The following is a 21522-nucleotide window of genomic DNA, read 5'->3' as shown; positions in this document are numbered from 1 at the left end:
TGTTCCACCAATCACAGCGTAGTATCACGAATCTCTAGTAAAAAGTCAGGTGTGTTGTTTAACCCTAGTTTTTTCTGTGAATTTTGAGGATTATGCCGAAAAAAGAAAAGGTAAAGGCCGTTTTCCACAAATTCAACTACCTCACTATGCGCCACAATGATCCAGATAATATATGAAATAATTTTACCGTCTACAACTTGTGTTTTGATTAAATACAGTCGGCATTTATTCAGGGGTGTAACATAAGTCAATCGTTGCCATGTCAGTTGAGTTGGTGCGGTCGAATGCTAAATAACAGGCCTCTGCATAACATCTTTCGCCGTTAATCCGAGCTAATATAAACATGTCAGAATTATTCCGTAGCTAAGAAAAAATCGCATTTCTCAATACTATTTTCGATCTCTTTATTTACAGGAAGCAATGAAAACGAAACCTGAAAAGACCAAAACTGAAAATGACGTTGAGGTAAGTTTAGTTTTTTTTACTATTGTTCGAAGTTCGAATTTTCCTGCAGTATATTATTGCACACATCACAATAATAATGTCGTTTAATCATCCTATACGCCGATCTTAAAGCAATTGCTCTAGTAAAAAAAAAAAACCATTCCTGAAACTATAGCATTGATTAGAATTCATTTGGCATAGGTACATTTTATCACTATGCTAATGAATTCAAAATAAGAACACATGAAATTGAAACATTCCATACAAATCAAAAAAAATAAAATTTGACTCCTTTAAATATAATATGGAAGAATCCATAAATTGTTGTAAGTAATATTGTTTTATTTTAAATATTCCCTGTAAGTAAACTAATTCAGGCTATAACCTTGTACAAGACTAATTCACGTGATTTACAATATTTTAATTTAGACGTACAAATAGGACAATAATTCAACAAATGATGTGCATATTTTATATGAGTGTGACATTATAGCCTTCCCCTTAATTGGGTAGTTTAAATTAAAATTACCCTAGTTAACCTTATATATAGGTGCCTAATGTGATATTTTTTTCTCGCAGTTACGATACAGCTCTACTAAAGAAAAATTCAATTAAAACACATGGTAAAATAGATTTTTGTAAATTGAATTAAAAATTTCTTGAGGATGCAATATAATCCTGAATAAGTTTTGACAGCTTAGAAGATTAAACGTCCAGATTGTAATTTTTGAATTAAGCATACCAAAACTAGTGGATAAGATGGTGGTCTGACCAAATGGCAGAAATATAAAACCGCTGTCGGTAGTTTGTTATTATCATATCATGCCTTTCTTTACAAATATAACTACAGTTTTATTTTTTCGGTATGCCATAAGCTTGTTAAGAACAGCCCATATTGACACATACAATTTTGAATATTATTTGTGATGTCATCGGTGTGTTTGTTTGGATTTTGTATGCGTTGAGTAGGCTGCAATAATCGTGAGATTTCTTTGATTTTGAGAGATGTCGCTGCCTAATTTAAATACATACACAAGTAAATATTATTTTTCTACTTCTAATTAGATTTTAGTGGTCTATAAAATGTTAAATAATCATTTGCTATGTAGTCTTTGCTGCTGGTATTATTTAAGTAAGCCATAAATAATTTATTAGTAGGTGTCTTCGCCCTTGCAATCGCATTGTCAATAGTTATTTGATGTCTACTGCAGCAATAAAGAAATGTAGACATAATTCGCTACAATACGGTACCACAGATTGAACTTTCTTTTCAATCGTTGGATGTATGAATTGCTTGATGTACAACGTTGCCGAAGAAAAGGATAACACTCATCTTGTGAATGATGCCCTTTATTTGAACTGGGAAGAATGCAAATCTGTGTTAAACAGAGATTATGTTGTCTTTGACATGTATCCGAAAATCAAGGAATTGTGCAGAAGAAAAGAAAACAAGACAGAAATAAATACAAAGAATCCAAATATGTATACATCTGAGGTGTGTTCAAATTTTAAATGTTTACATTCTCAAATAATGTGAATTATTTGAAGAATAAAAAAAATATTTTATTAAACTATTTGCAAGTGTGAATACATTATAACTAAAATTTGGAGAAATTCTGACGTCATTTTGTATGATTAATGTAATTGGTACTTTAATTATTAAGCCACAAAAGCCGATTCCCAAAAATGAACACGATTTGTTGATGTAAAAACTGCTAGTTAATTTCGTCATAATTAGATAGGATGCCCAAGGCTCAATTGGTAAAGCACATTGAATCGAGTGGATGTAGGTTCGAGTCCTGCTGGTCATTGCATTTTTTTTTCTAAAAAGATGTTTATAGTAGGTATACATCGTTGTTTCCAAATTATATTGTATAGGATAATTTTTGAAAAAAATGACATCTAAGTTGAACCAACTGAGCATTGAACCTGAAACATTCTAAATACTAGACATGCTTTACCCGACGAGCTGCGGAGTGGTGGTCAGATATTGAGGTAATTTACCATGTTCTCTCCAATGCAACTCATAATGGGCAAGTGCGAGTGGAAGTTATCATTTTATCGATTGGTTGTCATTTATTTACTCTACCCATTAATCTTGATCTAAACATCATTAAAAAAAATAAAATGTAATTTTGATCAAGTTGCTGGATTTGGACCTGTGACCTATACTTTTCTGGACGGGTGTATTTTCCACTATTCCAGCACAACTCACATTATTGATTTTAAATGTTAATAGTTGCGTATTTCTCACTTGAAGGGTTTTCTAAAGTAATAATTTTATTGTTTTGTTGTGACACAGTAGCACAGGTCATATTTCATAGATTTTTATTGTAATCTTGGAATCTCATGCGATGTGCATATCGAAATCCATAAATTTTCACATTTCACCATGTGGTGCGCATGTTACAGCAAGGCACCATTTTTATCTGCATTTTATTACTTTTCTGTATATCAATAAGTACCCATGTGAAGCTTTATGATATAATAACATACTGATCTAATTCAATAGTAGACATATTACATACATATAAATGTGCCGAGATTATTCTATTACAAGCTTCGAAACATTAATAATAAAGTATGTTATTTATTATAATGTATTCTTATCTATCTATGTATTGGCGCCTGTTATAAAATAAAATGTTTCCAATAAAAACATATAACACAAAGCCGCCAAAGTGTTGTATGATTATGATCATACAATAATATGTAACACTTTCCATGCAAATAAAATATTACCTCATCCTTCTCTATGTAGTAATAAACTGTCAAACCTGTACCAGATAATTTTTTTGTAGATTTGAAGTAAAACTTAATTAATTTAAAAGAATTACTTGAAGTTAGTAAATAAAAATATGGGCCAAGTAGTGGAATTTTCATAGATGTTTATTAATTTATGCTAGAATATACTTAATCTGACCACTAAAACCTGCAGTCTTTCAAGACATTTCTCCATAAAGTAAACATCTTCCGACTAACAATCTTCACATATTATTCTTTTAAACGATTGAGATAGGTAACATATTTTTTCAAACTCCTACTTGGTTTATAGCGTATTTCATAATCTAATTGACATTGCATCTATCATCATTGGCTTGGATTGATCCACAGCATGGCTCATTCCACTCTTCTCTGTTCCTAGTTCTTCGCTGATATGTACATCCACCAATCTCACTGAGTTCATCGGGCCTTGGTACCACTGTATGGATGCATTTGTCCATCTGCATTTATATTCTCATATCAATTTGTGCCTTGTGTCGCTGATCAAGGACGACTTCATGCTAACGTGTGAGCAAGGAGCTACACGAGAATGTTGCGTCAATGATAGCCACAGTTGTTGTTCCACATTGAGTTATTTCAACCACATCTACACGGAATACCACTTGTATCAATCATGGAGGTTTGTAAGTCACAAAATGCGACATCATCGTCTAGTCCATCTTTATGGCCTGTCCTTTGCCCTCTCATAATGTGACAAAGTTACTGTTGTTTTCTAGTTTTGATACTACACGGTATTTCTCGGCCCTTTCCCATTCATTCGAGGACATCTATATTAATTGTCACCCTGTCAGTCTAAAGAATTTTGATGTTACGTCTGTATAGTCTGTATAACCACATCTCGAAAGCCTCATCTCTTTGTGACATTTTATAGCTTAGCGTTCATACTGCCGTCAGGGACGGCTCTAGTAAAGGAGCAAAGTGTGCAGTGCACTCCCATCATAGATTAAATAAAAATATATAATATAAAACCCCCATGTATTCAGAAAAATGCGATATCGAAAACTTATGCGAAATCACTCATTTTAAATTCCGCGCGTTTTCGAACAATGGTAACGCAAGCGCTTCAACACTTCGCCTCAGTCACCAATACACACAAATGTCGAAAAAACAATGTCGATGAGACGCGACCAATACACACGTAATAATTCCATCGATGTGACACGCCAGGAGCATTATTCGAAGTGTTCCTTGAATTTACGCACATTTTACACGCACACATTTATAGCGGACAACCACAACGACAAAAGAAATGAAGCTTGTAGAATTAAAATCACCAATGTTCTATAAGACTACATGAGTCTTCGTTGGAAACGATGTTTTTCATCTTCTTTTCATTTCAAGTACAGTGTACCGGTCGAAAGCACACACACATAAACTAGTCATGTGGACTTTTATACACAAACCTCACTAACCAATATGAATATTCCTACATATAACTCAGGCGACGCGTCGAGGTACAGTTGGAAGCCTAATTATTATAATGAAATGACGAACTTCATGTCGATGCATATTGTGTCAAAAATATAATCATATTCACGACTGTTAGTTTGGTTGATATAGTCTATGGGTTGATCGTTCGACAGTTGGGTTTATAATATAGATTTAATAGTATTTACAATGAGTACCGTGTATTCAGTTGCATATATTAAGGACAATCGTCACGATTTTTCCAAACGAATTGATATTAAAGTGGCAGGCCGTCCTTTGCCATCTATAAATTTAATTCAAAAGTGTACAGTGAAAACGAAGATTGTTAATCGGAAATTTAATGTGCAAATGTACTCAAAAACACAATGGCTTTGCGGATGTAATATTCTTAATACCCTATTTTGTTTTCCGTGTCTGTTGTTCGGCGGAGATGTTAACTGGACGGTCCATGGGATTCAAGACTTGGTCCACCTGTCAGTAAAAATCAAAAAACACAGTGGTTCAGAAAAACATATTTTAAATGAAATGCAACTTGCAGTCTTGGGAGAAATAGATATACGTTCACAATTGGATGCAGGGTACCGTTTATCTGTGATACAATTTAACGAACGTGTCGACAAAAATCGTTATATTTTATCCAGATTGATTGACTGTGTGAAGTTCTGTGGTGCATTTGAATTAGCTCTTAGAGGACATGATGAATCTGCAGATTCAAATAATCCAGGTGTTTACCGAGGGCTTATTGACTTTGTCTCGGAAATTGACATAGCCATGAAACAGCATTTGGAGAGCAATAGTGTTTTTAAGGGTACGTCAAAAACGATTCAAAATGACATTTTAGATTCGATTCTAGAGGTGTGCCGTAACGAAATTAAAAATGAAATATCACAAAGCAAGTTTGTAGCTATACAAGCAGATGAAACAACGGACGTATCTACTACAGAACAACTTGTTTTGGTCATAAGGTATGAACTACGCGGACAGATCCATGAACGATTCTGGAAATTTATGACGCCGAAAAACCACACTGCGGCAGGTATTGCATCTGAAATTTTGAAAGAACTAGAACTTCTCGACATTAAACAAGCACAACTAATTGGCCAGAGTTATGACGGCGCATCCGTGATGAGTGGCCGATTAGGTGGTGTACAGGCTTTGATAAAAGCTTCGTATCCACACGCACACTTCATACATTGTTATGCACATCAATTGAATTTGATAATGGAAAGAAGTGTTTCAGCTAACACCATAGTCCGAAACTTTTTTGCTAATTTACGAGCGTTTCCAATTTTTTTTTGAGGTCTGCGAAGCGAACTGATATCTTGAAAGAAATAGTTCATAGAAAAATACCAGCAGCACCAACGAGGTGGAATTTTAATATAAGAACAGTTACTGTCGTCCATACTTATCGAGATCAGTTAAAAGAGTGCATGGAACACATTTTAGAATCTGAAAATTTAGACGCCGATACCATTAACCAAGCTGGAATGTTGTTACGGTATTTAAACGAAGACAATTTTAACTATTGGTTAGATTTCTTTGCCAAAATTATGCCAAACTGTGATATACTTTTTAAACAACTTCAATCGAGGTCAAAGGACGTGTTGGAGATAAATATGGACATTGAACACTTTACGCGTGCTATACAATGTATTCGTCAAAATAATCATATGTCACAAATTCAACCATCGAAAAAACGTCGTCCCAATGATTTACCTCATTCTGTGATATGCAATGAAGTATGAGACATTATAGTGAACCAAGCGAAAGATCGTTTCGAATATAAAGGTCATTTAGTAATAGCCAAATTGTTTTTTAGTGAAAAGTTCCGGGATTATCATACAAATTTTCCAACTACAGATTTTAATACGGTAACCTCATTATACGACATTATTGACAAATTTAAACTTAAAAATGAACTAATAGTCTTATACAGTAGAGAAGATTTCTACGTTACTGATGGAGCATTATTGATACTTCAACTTTTCACTAATAATAATTTACTGGAAGTATTTAGTGAAAGTGTTACCCTATTAAAAATAATTTGTACAATTCCGATGACTTCAGTGGAAAGTGAGCGTTGTTTCTCAACTTTAAAGAGAGTTAAGTCATTTTTGAGAAATACCATGTCTCAAGGCAGGCTAAATGCTCTTGCGATGCTAAGTATAGAAAAACAATTGATATCGTCAATACCGGACTTTAATATTCGTGTTATTGACGTGTTTTCAAAATCCAAGGATCGGAGGATGGACTTCTTGCATAAATAGGTGAGTCTTTTTTGCACTCCCTCATATTCTTGTCACCGGCCGCCACTGACTGCCGTGCCACGTAAAAGAATTGGGAGAAAATACAGTGTTGAGAAACATCAAATTAATGTTGATGAATATTCCATATAAAGTTATTTTTTAACTATTGTTTATTATTGACATACTAAAGTTTAATCTTTTTTAAAGTATGTAGACTGTGTACTGGCAAATTGTTTACCTTGTCTTCATAAGGTACCTTCTGTTGGTTTGATAGCTAAAGCCTGTCAAAGCATTGTTTGCGATATTAATGGATTGCTGTACAGATATTGATTGTAAGGCTGTAGCAATTTTTACACTCGGAAGGGTAATTGGCCATCAAGTATAATGACTTGTTTGTTGCTACCATTCGTTACAATATAATGGCCAATAGACTAATGGGATTATCATTTTCTTGACTGCTGGAAAATTTCCTTGTGTATTTTAATGACTTTGTTTTTTATTATTATGTATGTATGTTTGTGTTGTTTTTTACTGACCAACCTACATATTGATAATTTTAGTTGAAGTCAATGATAGATATATTTTCGAGATATTGTAAAATATATTTACTTTCGTGAACTGAATTTAGTGATTCAAGTGTGCCAGTGCTACGTCAATGTCATATTGATTGAATATGAATTCCGTTCCTACATAAATAATTGATATACATAATTTATAATGTGTAGTAGGTACTTACTAATAAGTTACCTGAATGTTTAATAATATATGTACACTGAAAACAGCTTGAATATTAAGAAGTCTTCTAAAATTTAAGATATAATACACGTGTGTGTTGACACAATAATAATTTGCTAAATGCTATATTCGAACATCTTATGTACTAAAAGCAAAGGGAAGAGACAGGGTATCATAATGACATATGTCTTTCCTAACCGGAAAAAAAATCGTTTTTTTTAAAAACGGTACATGTTCAAACACGCGTGTTAACATGATCTTACTCCCTACATCATTTATCATTGTCAATTTATGGCTACGGCCGTATGTTGTAGCTTAACCACTGAGAAATGCCAATAGAAATGGCGTATTTCAAAAAAATACTACCTTATTCTTAGGTCAATAATTATTATAAAACAATCATTATTCATAGGATGTTTATCACATTTGAATGGTCAAAGACATAGTTTATAATCAGTTTCTTTAGAATTATCTTCAAATGTGTTAATTATGCTCATTTTTTGAATAATAAAATGCCTAATTCTTGTCAAATTTGGGATCACAGAGATTATAAAATATAATTTTTTATCGTAAATATTTCACTATCATAATGTCAACATAAATTTTACTAATGGTTTTATAAATGCGTTTAAAAATTAATAAACCTAAAAAATCTTAACACCACTGCACATGGATGTACTGAAATATGACTATATTCTAAAACATTAGATTGAGAGGTTTAAAAGAATACTATTTTATGTAATAAAAATACTTTATGCAGTCATCAAATGTTTAAAATAAATATAAAGGATAATAAGGCTTCAAAATTATACAAATAGATTATCTACAACGTTTAAGGAATGTGCAGGCTAATGCTTTGAAAATAGCATAAAATCTCCATTTTGACCTACGTTGGGCATGTGGGCCGTTAATGAAAACTGTGGTGATTTGAAAATTGTTCCTAACATTCTTTTATTTGAACATCTCTTGTACTCGTTCAATCATTAAAGTTCGCACAACCAGAGTTGAGGCGGCCGAATACTCACACAGACGCATTCAAAAAAGGAACAGCCTGTAAAAGAATACTGTATTCTTCAGAAATTCACCAATACACACAACCTTTTGTATCTGTGTCGTACCAACTCTGGCTGAGAGACCTACACCTCGCAATTGTTAATATTATTGTGAGCGTAATATAAGAAGGCTCACCTGTCTTTTTTATCTTTAGTTCCCATTCCATATAAAACTTACATTCTACTTTTACAACTAATTAATACTTTTACCCAAAAATTACATTATATCGTTATCTATTTTGTAATTTTAATCCATCTGTACTAAAACACTGTCATATTCCATTTGTTTTCACAACACTGGTGTAACATGTGATAATATGTAATGTAATAATATTGAGATTAGATTAATAATTCACATTTGCATGTAGAGTTATATACCTCCATAATTTGTGTAATTCGCTCCACTTGTGTACCTTCATTGGTATCAATATTTAATCATACGATATTCCCTATGCGAAATTAATGCAATGTATGTATGTTTTTTTTGAGCGTTGATTATATTAGTGTAATTTTAGAGTTTAACATGTCGCCAATGCCCAACGTTGATTAGCGCCTAATCTAAACCAGATGCTGCATTTTAGCAAGTCACAAATTGATGCATTGAGAGCATACCATATTGATGCGAATGACAATTTTTTTTTAAGACACAGAGCGGCCTGATTTCACAATTTTCTGCTTTTTCCGTGAAGTTTCTTCAGTCCCATTTCATTTTAGTACGTTTTTATTTCCCGCAATTTACGTCTGAAATACATTCATGACAATCATTGAAATGAATTTTCAGGGCTTGCGCAGACAGAGCGCGGTCAGGCGGTCTGCGTTCCGCGTTCGGAGTTTGGCGTTCTTTGTACTGTATGGACTTCATACTGTATGGGTACACAGCCGACGGTCAGACCGCGCCGGTCAATTGGAACGCTAGAGTTCTGGAGTTCTATGCCCGGAATTACAAAGAACGCCGTACCTCCCGTCCAGTCCCTTCATAGGAATTTGAGCAGTCACACAACATAGAGCGAAACCACACGGGGGAGTGAGTACGCAACAGCGGTGCATTCTCACTTCCACTCGCAGTCGGAATATAGCAGTCTCGCATTATGCAGCGCTTGTGTCAGTACAACGTTTGTAAACAAATGGAACGCTTATTGTTGACCGCCACCTGTCTGCTGTCCCTGAACGTTAGCGGTCAACGGTCGGTTGAACGCAGAACTCCGACCGCTCTCTGTCTGCGCAAGCCCTAAGATGCAGATGCATATCAACGTCTGCAGTGTCCGAGACCAAGTTTACACAAAGCGATCGATTGGCTTAGCCAGGGTGGTGACACCAGCATTGTTTCATTCCCCGTTTTTGCTCAAATGTTACAATCCCTTGTTACTGACATTTTTCGTTTTTATTGTTTGCATCATTTTTAGGTTCTGTTTGTTGTTTTGTGTTGTATTTTGGTGCTTACTAGAAACCTTCAAATCAATTTATAATATTGGAATACTAAAAATATGCATAATTTGAAAAATTTGGGTCTCACTGTATTATAATAAGAAGGTATATAAATTTGATGCTAGTATCTTATCGAAATATTTAACTTTTTTTCTCGTGCATATCACAAATATTTTCTTATCAGAAGATAATATAACAAGAAACAGAATGAGAATGAACAGTGTAGGTTTATTTTTTGTTCAACATTTTTATCATTCGGATTGTCAAGTTTTTATGCAGTTCAGTGTTTATTTTAGATTTAGTAGCTATCTACAAGCTAACATAATGTTTCGTTTTTCATATTGAAGAGGAATGTATTATATTAAAAAAAAATTGTAGGACTGTTTCATAGTGGTATTGGCGGAATTTCAGTGTCTGAATCCGTGGTTTGCGGATTCGAATCCCTTGTCTGGCAAATTCACATGTTTTTTCATTTGTCTTTATCCAAATAACCATTTGTAAAAATGTTGGTTTCCGGAGTGGTAACAAACGTGGTAATTTAGATACACAGCAGTGCCTTTAATCCATTGTAATCATCATGAGTGAAATGTATCACAACTGGATTATTGAGTTGCTATTACCTTGGGTACTCTAGGACCAAGGCAATTGCTTCCCGTTGCGATACATTCTACTCGCGGTGGGTACAATGGAATAAAAGAGCAGCATTTTCGTCTTCTTAAACTATGTCCGCCGTTTAGTTGGAGCAAATGGACCCCACACCGTCTCCAAGAATCCCTATCGCTCGCCAATGTTTTTGCGTCATTCTAGGTCATATCAGCATCCTGTAGATAGAATTTGGCAGTCTTCCAAGATGCCGGCGTGATAAGGCTGCTTGGTCCGATCTCTTATCTCCTCGTTACTCCTAAAGTTATACCTCTGCAAACATCTCTCCTTGACGCTCACTAAACGGTTGCTATGAGGCTTTGTAAGGTGAGATGTCTCACTACAGTAATGCAGCACCCTCAGAACGCAAGCGTCAAATAAGCGGCATTTGGTTTTAACCGAGTATACTCCCAGACACTCTGCATTGAGTTAAATATTGCTGCAGCCATTTCCATTCGGATAGCAAGCTCTTTTTGCAAAGCGCAATCTCCCGTAGTGTGGATACCCAGGTCTTCGAAGCTGTCGATACTCTCACTCTGACTGCGCTGGACAGTATATTTAAATAATTTTACATGGAAAAACCCTCATTCTGCCATTATTATGTTTCATTATAGGTAATAATTTAAGACAATGCAATTATAAATATAATATACTGAAGTCAGCATTAAAAGAATTAAGATATTAATGGACAATAGATAACTACCTACTGCTATTTGAATAGAAATACTTGAATAATTTATTCACCTGTCTGCTTATCATAATGCAAAATGGCACACAATTGAAATGCACATTGCACATATTTTTAATATAATATGTTTTTTATTTCTTTTTTTGTATACATATCTCATCTCGGTCGATAAACAGCAACACTGACATTTTTTTATGCCTGTTTTAACTCCTTGAACAACTTTACTGTCGACTGTATTCAACTTCGCGTTTTTAGTTGTACAAATCACGTTGAACGATATTTAAATTATATTATTTTCCAAAACGAGTCCCAATTAATAAATTGGTAATAAGATAAAAGGCTAATTATTTTTTTGTACTATTTGAGTAATTTTTTGTAACCCGGGTTTCGTCTTTCGGCATCCAAGACACTGCCGCCGGTGGTAAATGTATACTTACAAAGAAGTCCATTTATCATTGGTGTGTGCGCATAGTCGCTGGGTCGCAAAAACGACTCAAATGGATAAGTACAAAACTTATATCGAATAGAATTTAAATTCAAATTCCATCAAGTACCCTCGGTCGATAGTATTGGTTTTCAAAATATAACGCTTTTGAGATACGAGTTTACCAGAGAATCCATAGAATATCATGGAAACGAAGATTAACTCCTATGAGTCAGTTTAAAAGCTCACACCCACTACGATGGCCAACCGGTGCAATGGTTGGTGGGTAAGTATAGCTACCCGACTTTTTCGACGCACAGTGATTTCCTTTTATCTCCGTGTAACCTCACGCATACCACCTTACCTCACCATATTATTTCAGCAGCGGTACACCCTCGCTTCCTCTATCTTCATACCCGAACAGTATATACTCTACGTGGACTACGTGTCGTTATATCGTGTTGCAGCAACTAACTGTCTATTGTATTGGCTTCAAACTCTTAAAAGCCCAGCTGGTCTATTCTATACTTAACTAACTAACTTATTGTAATTGTCACAATAAGTGTTAACAATTCGATACTTTCCTACCCTATTTAGCTGCCGTAGCGGACTGAAAGCAGCCTTGTGTATAGAATAGACCCGCAGGAATCTTATTCACTGTGAAGACTCCAAAATTTGAATCCACATCATGCGAAATGATAAATATCCACTGCTTTAGTTAGTCATTTGGAGAAGGTAAAGGAGTTGTGTAAGTGGTTATACCAAAGCACAGTCACTTTTCAGAGTCGATCCGTGACTTAACTGCTATTTTAGAAGACAGCACGTAAAGAAGAAGAAACCATGTTTTATTGTTGTGGCAACACTATTTAATATTCGGTATACATGGTAGTAAGTAATATAAGTTTTCTAATATTCCATTAAACTCGATTATTAATTAATAATTTCAATCAACATGATGTCGTGACTGGAATTCAATAAAGCCTTGAAAATTCAATTGTCAAGTGAAGTATGTAATAATGTTATAATATAACCACAATATTTAAATTAATTTCCCTCAAAGAAACCCTATCATTACATTATTGTCATTTTACGTCTTGACATTTAGAAGCGGCTGTAGAAGAAAATTCATTAACTAACTTTATCAATTATTAATTTATAATTAACCCGCATTACCTTTAACGAATTTCTATACATTTTCTATACAATTTATTAAATTATTGAAGTTCTCTGTTAATAATATTATGTTTGATGTTAAATCTGATGTGTTTATTTTTTTAAATTAATAATTCCACATTTTAAAGTGTTTTTTTTTTATTAGATTTTGACTTATCGGTTCTAAGTAGATGTCTCACATATTGTGCAATTATTTACATTCTATGATTTACTGTGTAATACATGCATTCATTATAAAATATTAAATATGTATAATATTCAAATTTAATTGTAAGGATAAGATGCCTTTATATGCAATTGTTTTAATTAATATTTCTATACGCTACAAATGAATTTAATTTCCACTGAATACAGAAGAATGGATTGGTGTTGATTTTTCTTATTGTTTTAAGAAATGAACATAAAATTTTGACTACTATTGTTTTATTGATTATGTAACATTCAATCATAACTGAAGGCCATAAATGCATTTTCTATTTTGATCATGTGATTATATCGTAATATTATTGATCTCTCTGTCGGATGATTGACTTCTAACATCATTGGCTATTTCATTAATCCAAGAAATCAAATAAATTACACTGTCCAAAAAGTAATTAGAATATTTTAAACTATAATTTAAATATTGCAGTAAAATTATTGTTTCTGAAACAAATGTCATATTCACAGCCGTTTTTGGCATATTATAATCTTGAAAATGACCACAAACTGAAACAAAATGTATGTGATCAAAACTCAAAAGTGTAGACGCATTAGAATTTGTTTGATAATTGCAGTAAATGTACAAAACAGCATTCGAATTTTTGGCTATTCACTCTCAAAGCTTGGGTATTGTATTTGGCAAAATTCCATTGGAGATAGCGGCAAAAAATCATTTATTTACGTCTGGAGATATATTTTTAGTCTTAGCATGTACTCCTCAATGGATAGAGTACCTTGGCACACATAATACCAAGTTAAACAGTCAATTATTACTATTATTACACTGCATATGCGTCAGTACTTACTTGCAATACTGAATATTAAATATTGGGTAGGTGTGTTTGTTGTCATCAATATTTCAATTAACAGATGGCGTTAGTGTGACAGAAAAAAATGATACCTAAATAAAATAATAATTATCTTTTACTGTAATTGACTCGCAGATGCACTGACATACCTATTGTACATATTACATGTTGAGTTAATTGATATTAATTACTATTGGAATTACCACGTAATAAAATGACATGCAAGTAAATAGGATTTCCGTAATATTTTTCTTTGTGATGCGTAAAATGGTATTTTTTAGATTGCGGTATATAGGTAAATCCATCATAATTTTCTTGGACAGTGTTAATAGGAATATGTTGGGAACTGTGACAATTAATTCAGTATCATAATTAAAAAGCAGAATGTTTTAAAAAAATATAATAATATGGATTACATACTTTTCATAGTTATGAATTAATTACCTTTTATCAAGACTTCATGAACCCATTTACCCTTAATTTATTATTATAACTCATTTATCTTTATACTTTTTGACGTCTGAAATTACCTACCCAAAATAACCATAGAAAAATAAAGACAGTTTACATTTTTGTTGATGCAATCTTTCTTGGAAATAAATTTGAAAAGTCGAATTTAAAAAATGGAACAGATTAAATAATTAGTTTTGAACGCCACCGATAGATGTCGAACTCTTACCGCCTCCTAATACGAACTACGAACGTCACTTTTTATCAATTCGTTTTCTTCTTTCTTTTCCCAAACATTTCTTCCTCGCGCGGCTGTGGTCAAAGTCGACAGATTTTTAGTATACTTAATATTACATTCATACGTCTTCCAACAACATTAGGTAGGTATTAATAAATCCTTAGATGGGGTATTATTTTAATCAGGGTATGTTTGGAAATTAATATGTATGTAGGTACTACACAATTGCAACTGTGTCAAATAAGAGCTATTTCAACATCAACTGACGTTTAATTTAAGGTCGATCTCGCTTATTACTCACTTAACAGCCAGTAAATATCGCTTTTTAAAAATATAAATAGGTAGGTACTTAGAAATTATTTAAAAACTCAATTATAATTATTATTCTTTTATTCCAGTAGGCGCAAGCCAATTTTTTTATGATACCTACTGAAAATAAATCTATTCACAGTTTTTACGACTCATTTTTTGTTACTGTGTGTCGGTACAGTAGTCATTATTTTTTGCAGTGAGGTGCACACTTCAATTAATTATAGTTAGTCAGCCATACGAGAAAATCTTCCTCTACCTATGTATTGAGACACAACATAAATTAATGTATGTAGGTAAGTGAGGCTAAACAAAAAGTTACTAAGGCCAATGATTAAATTTACTCGAAGTCACATCGCATTGTAAATTCATTTGTAGCAAATATTACTCATGGTTTTGCAGTTTATTTGACAGTGCTGTACTGGGCCAAAAACCCTGCATTAGTGGTTTTTTTTACATAAACCATCATTATTTAGAATATTTAGATGTACAATCACAAACAATCGGATAAGAGTAGGTGCATGGGTACTTTCCCAAACTGTGGTACGTAAAAAGTAGTGGGCATAGATTGACATGGAGAAAAAAACCTCTTAACATTATTTTATTCTCAACACCGAAGATCTTAATAAACACCCCAAAAACGAAAATTCGATTGAAACAGTCTGAAAAGCTGATAATACTTAGAATTTGACCGGAAAATTTGCGATTGGCGATTGATTCCTCTAAGTGGTGCTGAGAGATGTGGGTGGGGGGGGGGGGGGGGAGGGGCGTTGAGGGCTAACAAGAAAACAATAAAAAAAAAATGGTCGTGTTAGAAAAATCAAACAAACATTTGACTATATGGAAGTCTAACAGTCGATTTGAAGATATCCTTAGCGCTGAAATAAAATGTCTTTGGAAATTTTGAGTAACTGTGCTCTAGCTACTTAGTAGGTACTCTGGTCATATAACAAAAATTTAACAGAATATAATATCAAATTAAGGGTGTCATGTGTATCACACCGAAGAAAGGTAGGTAGACATTTTGAATAAAACATGACACGATAAATGTTGGTTGTTGTAGGTATGTGCCGAAAATGCTTCACGTGTTTATTTCGGACACTTGTATGTTTTTATCTTTCTGCGAAACGCGCAATTAATTATTTCGCCTACATTATATGGCTTTGTGCTATATTTAATGCTACACTCTCCTTCCTCCACATACCGATAGAACACAATGAATTCAATCTACATAATATAATAGTCGACATCTCGATTTGTTTAAGGACATCATTATTGAATTTTCAAAAGCCCACGTCTATTATTCTATACCTACTATGATACACATCAATACTGTATAGTCAATAGCGTATAGGTACTGGATATTCTTATACCTGCCAAGTGATTTCCATGAAAAGAATAAGAGTATTGTAGAAAACCTTATGTATATCATCAGCATGTAAATTGTACGTATTACATTTCACCGCAGCATAGTTCGCTATACGGTAAATTAGTATATTACGTTGATGTACAACTTGGAAGAAAATGACGTCAGCTGAATGCAGAACTATTCTAACGCACATTTTAAATATTTTGCAGAAGAGTTTTTTGAAACAGCCTACTTCAGTTATTTATTATTTATGTGGACAAGTGTATGCACCATTTTTTTCATCAATAATCCTACTAAAGTATGATGCATCCATTTATCCATAAAGATAATAAATAATTTCAGTAAGTTGTTACAAAAACTCTCCTCAAAAATTTCAAATGTAAGTTAGAATAGTTCTGCATTCAGCTGACAATTAGTGCCATCCTTGTGCTATGCTTCGTCTTGAAATGATTTTAAAGAATACCCTTTTGCCCCCCAAATCATTCAAATTGCCCCACGTTGGGAATCACTGGAGTAATTATTATAGGGAGTCTTCTGGACTATCTTATCTATAAACTATTCACATACACACAAATACAAACTTCAAAATAGCATAATCGAGGCCGTAAGTAATATCGCTTTTAATTATAATCGATAAGGTTATGTAAACATACCTTTTGCTATATTGCGTCTAACCTCATCTCTTGGAAATGCGTACAAATGAACGGTTAATCTACCTACAATACGAGTTGTTCTAATCTTAGAACTTTGAATTAACACAGTCAGTCGCAACTTCCACTTAATTAGTATGTACCTATTGAAGCGGTGATATCATTGTAAGTTCAGTTTAAAAGGGACCTTGGTAGATATCGTAGTAACGATTTGTTTAATGCTTTTTTAATTATTTAGTCCTTAGTTTCAGTCGCTGTATCGTGTCATATTTTGATAATGTCTGTCAGCCTTGCAATAAACCAGGCATTGATTTTTCCTTACAGTGTGGCGTTCGCGTGCCAGCCCGTGACTACTTTCGAGAAAATTCCTGTAAATGTAAACAGGAATCGAAGATAGTTGTACAATATTTTAAGCACATGCATAGATTTCCCTCCCAAGTGGCACCGCCGATGGCAGGTTCGCTCGCTCTACACGTTGAGAGAACGAACAACATCAAAGAAACCTATCTTCATTTTTAACAATTTTGAGTTATGTGTGGTACTGGACATTAAATGACATGTTATGTTAAGTGACAAAGAAACTTATCAAAAAATTCAATGGATAAAAGATTTGTCAATACATATCTCCTGCAAACACTTTCTTGTTAATGTCTGTGTAATGTAAATTTACTTGTGTTTGGGGTCTCCTGTAAAGTAGAGAAAAATGAAATACGTTTCTTTGACTCTAAGCGGCCGATTACTGATGCTCCCAACTGGCGAGAGAGTTTAGTATTGTACCCCGTTTACACGGGCATGGATTTACTGCTGACAGTACGTATTATCGCGGCCATAACAAGAAAAACATGTATTATCCTGCAAGTTGCAAGATTGCATGCATGAATCAAAAAAGTTCGGAAGCTTCTGATTTTTCACGCGACGGTTGGAATTTGTTCTATATCTGCGCCTGCGCAGTAGAACGATAGTAGCGAACATGACGGAAAAAACTAGCTACACCGCGCAGAGACTCATTTTGGGGTTGACCGATTTTCACGACTGTCAAATATAGAAGGTACCATAAAATGGCAACATCGTGTCTCGCTTACTCTTGAAGAATGAGATTAGCGAGACAGTTGGCACTTTTACCTGTAAACAGATATTATCCCGATAGTTTAAAATACACACTACTTATTGGTGCACATAAATCCATGCACGTGTAGAGGACGCTATTAGACTATCAAATATATTTTATGAAGAATATTTAATAATATTTATTTTTAGATTCTAATAATTTATCAAGTAGGTACTTATTTTATGAAAATTGTCTTTCATAAATGAGCTTTTATAAAACGTAATAGGACAACATTACCCTTTTATCAAAGATTCGTCTATGCTAAAGAGTGTTTTTCAATGCTAGCAGGTGAAATTTTCAAAATGCAGTATATTTTACTTGATGAAAAATATATTGGTACTGGCCTTCAAAGCTTGCTATTGTTATAGTTCCACAAGAGTCACAAGTACCTATCTTCTAAAATATCTTTCAAATGTGACCTTTAATTCAATATCAGTAGATCTACTTACTGAAATTTCAGTTATCATGTCAACGTTGGTGGTGACAACTGTTGTGACAGTTCATTGGAGGACGTCAAGAAATTATTAATACCCAACGAATTTATTGATTTGCGGAACACGAAAAATATGAAATGCCATTTTATAATAATCGCCACCCAGATAACAAAAGTACAAATAAAAGATTCGAAACATAAACGTAAAGCCAAAATACATTCGTAGTCCAATTTTACGCAATGTAATAATATAATATGCCTTCTCATGTTTTACAAAATGATCGTATTTACGAAATACTATAAAACATTCAATAAACTATCTTTGAAAGTCTAATAATGGCCTTATACCCATTTGATATTATATGTCGCTGTGCATACCATGGCCATCCCGGAGCGTTACTACAAGAACAATCCACACGCTGTCGATTAGCGCTGAAGTAACCATACTGCATCGCGAATTGCCGTCCACTTTCCTAAAGTATTCGTACTACCATAACTTTTACGATTAGCGCGATTTCTTGTGTACCTATATAATAAAGGGAATTTTCTGATTCGATATAAAAACACTATACCAGAGTTGGGAACCTTTTTACGTGCGCATGCCAAAACTGTCTGGCGTGCCGAAAAAAAAAGGTTTTTCAATAGACTTCTTTATTGAAAATGCATAAAATTACAATTGAGTTATTGAGCTTCTATCTGCCACCGTGTTTCTAGCCGAAGGCATATCTTTTAATTTTCTAACTGAATATTTTTTCCATGTTTTCAAAAAAAATTTAAGTGATTGTGGTAACATTTTATCTTTATCCAGATTTCTTTCATATATTCCCCATCACTGAGCGGTTTTCAATTTTTAACGATTATGCTTGAGGCAAAATAACAAGCTATAACATAGTGTCGAATAACAGTGTTGCCAGTTTGTACGGAAAGATGAAATATAAATGTATAGTCCGAAAATACTATGCACAACAAATTGAATTTGTAAATCGTTCACGTGCCAGCTAAATTTTCGTACGTACCACCTCTCGCTGCCCTTTTCAATGAAACTCGACGTGTTACTTATTATGTGAGTGTATCTATGACTTCTTTTTTTCCATCTTGTGTATTCTGTCCTGTACCTTTAGATGTAAAATAAAGGCTAACAACTAGTCCTAGCTAAAAATACTATTTCAATATGGCGATTAAATGCTTCGGCTGGAAGCTGATATATTAAGTCTTAGTACAAATACCTAAACATTATTAAATAACTCTACCTAATTCGTTCCTGTCTGAATAATTGAACGCAGTGTTTGGCTATAAATCGACACATTAACAGCTGATATAAAATTGGCATTATTAAAATATTAATATCGATCGAATAGCAGTTAAAAGGCACTTAGGAACGAGCCTTCAGTAACGTCGTTAAAGTTAGCTTTAACTTTCACCCAACTGGTGCTGAGAATTTCTGAATACGTTATTGGTATATCGCTTTTTGCAATTATTGCAAATATTTCAAGAGCTTAAAATAAGTTGAAATCGTTTTAATTACAAAATTAAATCTCAGGAAGTATCTGCCTACATCATTGTTTGGATTTTCAGGGACTATCCGAGTAACATTAAAAGGTCTAATAGTTGTCATCAGGCACAAGTGAGATGATTATCTCTGACATTTTCCGCAATATAAGTATGATGTAGGTATTTCAATTCATTACACATGTAAAAATTTTGGCTATGCAACCTCGCGAATTGTTTTGATAGCCGGGATGTAACGTTAGCAATTGTGGTTCAGAGAAGCCATGCTTTTCCACCAGGTGTATTTGAAGTCATTGACGCCCGTTTGCAGGGAAAACGTGAAAACGCTAAGTATTGACGATTAAAAATTGTAATTTAGTTCTTTTATAAACGACATTTAGAAGAGGTTATATTACAGATAATGTATGACGTCCCTAATAAGTGTGCCAAAACTTTTAAATGGACATGGGCAGGACATATAGCTCGTAGACAGGGTAGTCGCTGGAAGAATCGGATGATACATTATTGCCTGAGCGGGGGATGGAGGACGCTGGATTTACGAAATATTAAGGTTCGATGGAATTTCGTGGCAATTGAACTTGAAAAGGTCTGCATTCAGCAGTTTATTGAAACAGGCTGTTGACACAAAGAATCAAATGGAATTGTTTGCTTTATTTTAGTACATGTCGAAAAAACAAGAAAACTGCTAGCTAATGCTAACATTAATTTCTCAAATTGTGGTACAACTATTTAAGTCCTACCAAAAATTATGTAAAATACACATTTAGTGTAGAATTGAACGATCTTTATTTCGCCTCCGAATGAAATTTCTGTAGGGATAACGGTTGTTGAAATATTATTAAATAACCGTATTTTGTCGCCATTTTACCAATATGGCGTCTTTTTGTCACCTGGCAAATTCGCAATCAGCGCGAAAAAACTGCGTCAGAATCAATCAAAATACCTTTGTCCATCGACAACACCAAGTCACTTCTGGCGCCCAGACTATACTCAAAATCATAAGTAGGATACATTTTTAAGGCACTGAAAGATTTTTTTTTTGCAATACGTAGTGAAATGTTTGTAAATCACTGATTGATGTGTTTATGGAAACTATTGATGTTTGTTTTAAAAATGCAATTTTCATCAGTAGTACCTATTTGTTAAGTATCTTTGTGTGTTTATTCATTTTGCTGTAACCTTCAGAACTGTAGCTAGAATGGTAGCTGACAGGTGATGTAACTTTTAAGTACCTATGTAATGTTATTAGCACAATATACTCGTTGAAAGACGGCTCGGAATGATACCGTTTAATTATACATTTTCAGACGGCATTATTTGTTTTGTAGCGATTTTTTTTAAGAATCCGGAAGATGTAGCGTAGTGTGAACAACAACTGAACAGAGAAACAGATCCCGAAGTCAAA

At 33.8% G+C, this 21522-nt stretch overlaps 2 protein-coding genes across 2 annotated transcripts in view; one reads left to right on the top strand and one right to left on the bottom strand.

Moving 5' to 3' along the window:
- Positions 1–36: 36 nt before the first annotated feature.
- Positions 37–21522, top strand: part of LOC147071303 (serine/threonine-protein phosphatase 2A 56 kDa regulatory subunit gamma isoform-like) — a 138776-nt gene continuing 117290 nt past the window's right edge. Inside the window, exons 1-2 of the mRNA XM_085947902.1 lie at positions 37–110; positions 415–465. Of these exons, the coding sequence (XP_085804028.1) occupies positions 93–110; positions 415–465 (69 nt within the window). The 5' untranslated portion in view covers positions 37–92. The remainder of the gene's footprint in view (positions 111–414; positions 466–21522) is intronic.
- The window catches only part of mRpS5 (mitochondrial ribosomal protein S5), a 344261-nt gene continuing 328692 nt past the window's right edge, over positions 5954–21522 (bottom strand). The window contains exon 8 of the transcript XR_015070747.1: positions 5954–6968. The gene's annotated coding sequence lies outside the window, so the exon portion shown is untranslated. The remainder of the gene's footprint in view (positions 6969–21522) is intronic.

Source organism: Rhyacophila brunnea, unplaced genomic scaffold (assembly GCF_057557595.1).
Source record: "Rhyacophila brunnea isolate RB1 unplaced genomic scaffold, BYU_Rbru_1.0 scaffold_20, whole genome shotgun sequence".
Classification (NCBI taxonomy): Eukaryota; Metazoa; Arthropoda; class Insecta; order Trichoptera; family Rhyacophilidae; genus Rhyacophila; species Rhyacophila brunnea.
The sequence above is the reverse complement of the archived record's forward strand: the minus strand, read 5'-3'. Positions and strand labels throughout refer to the sequence as shown.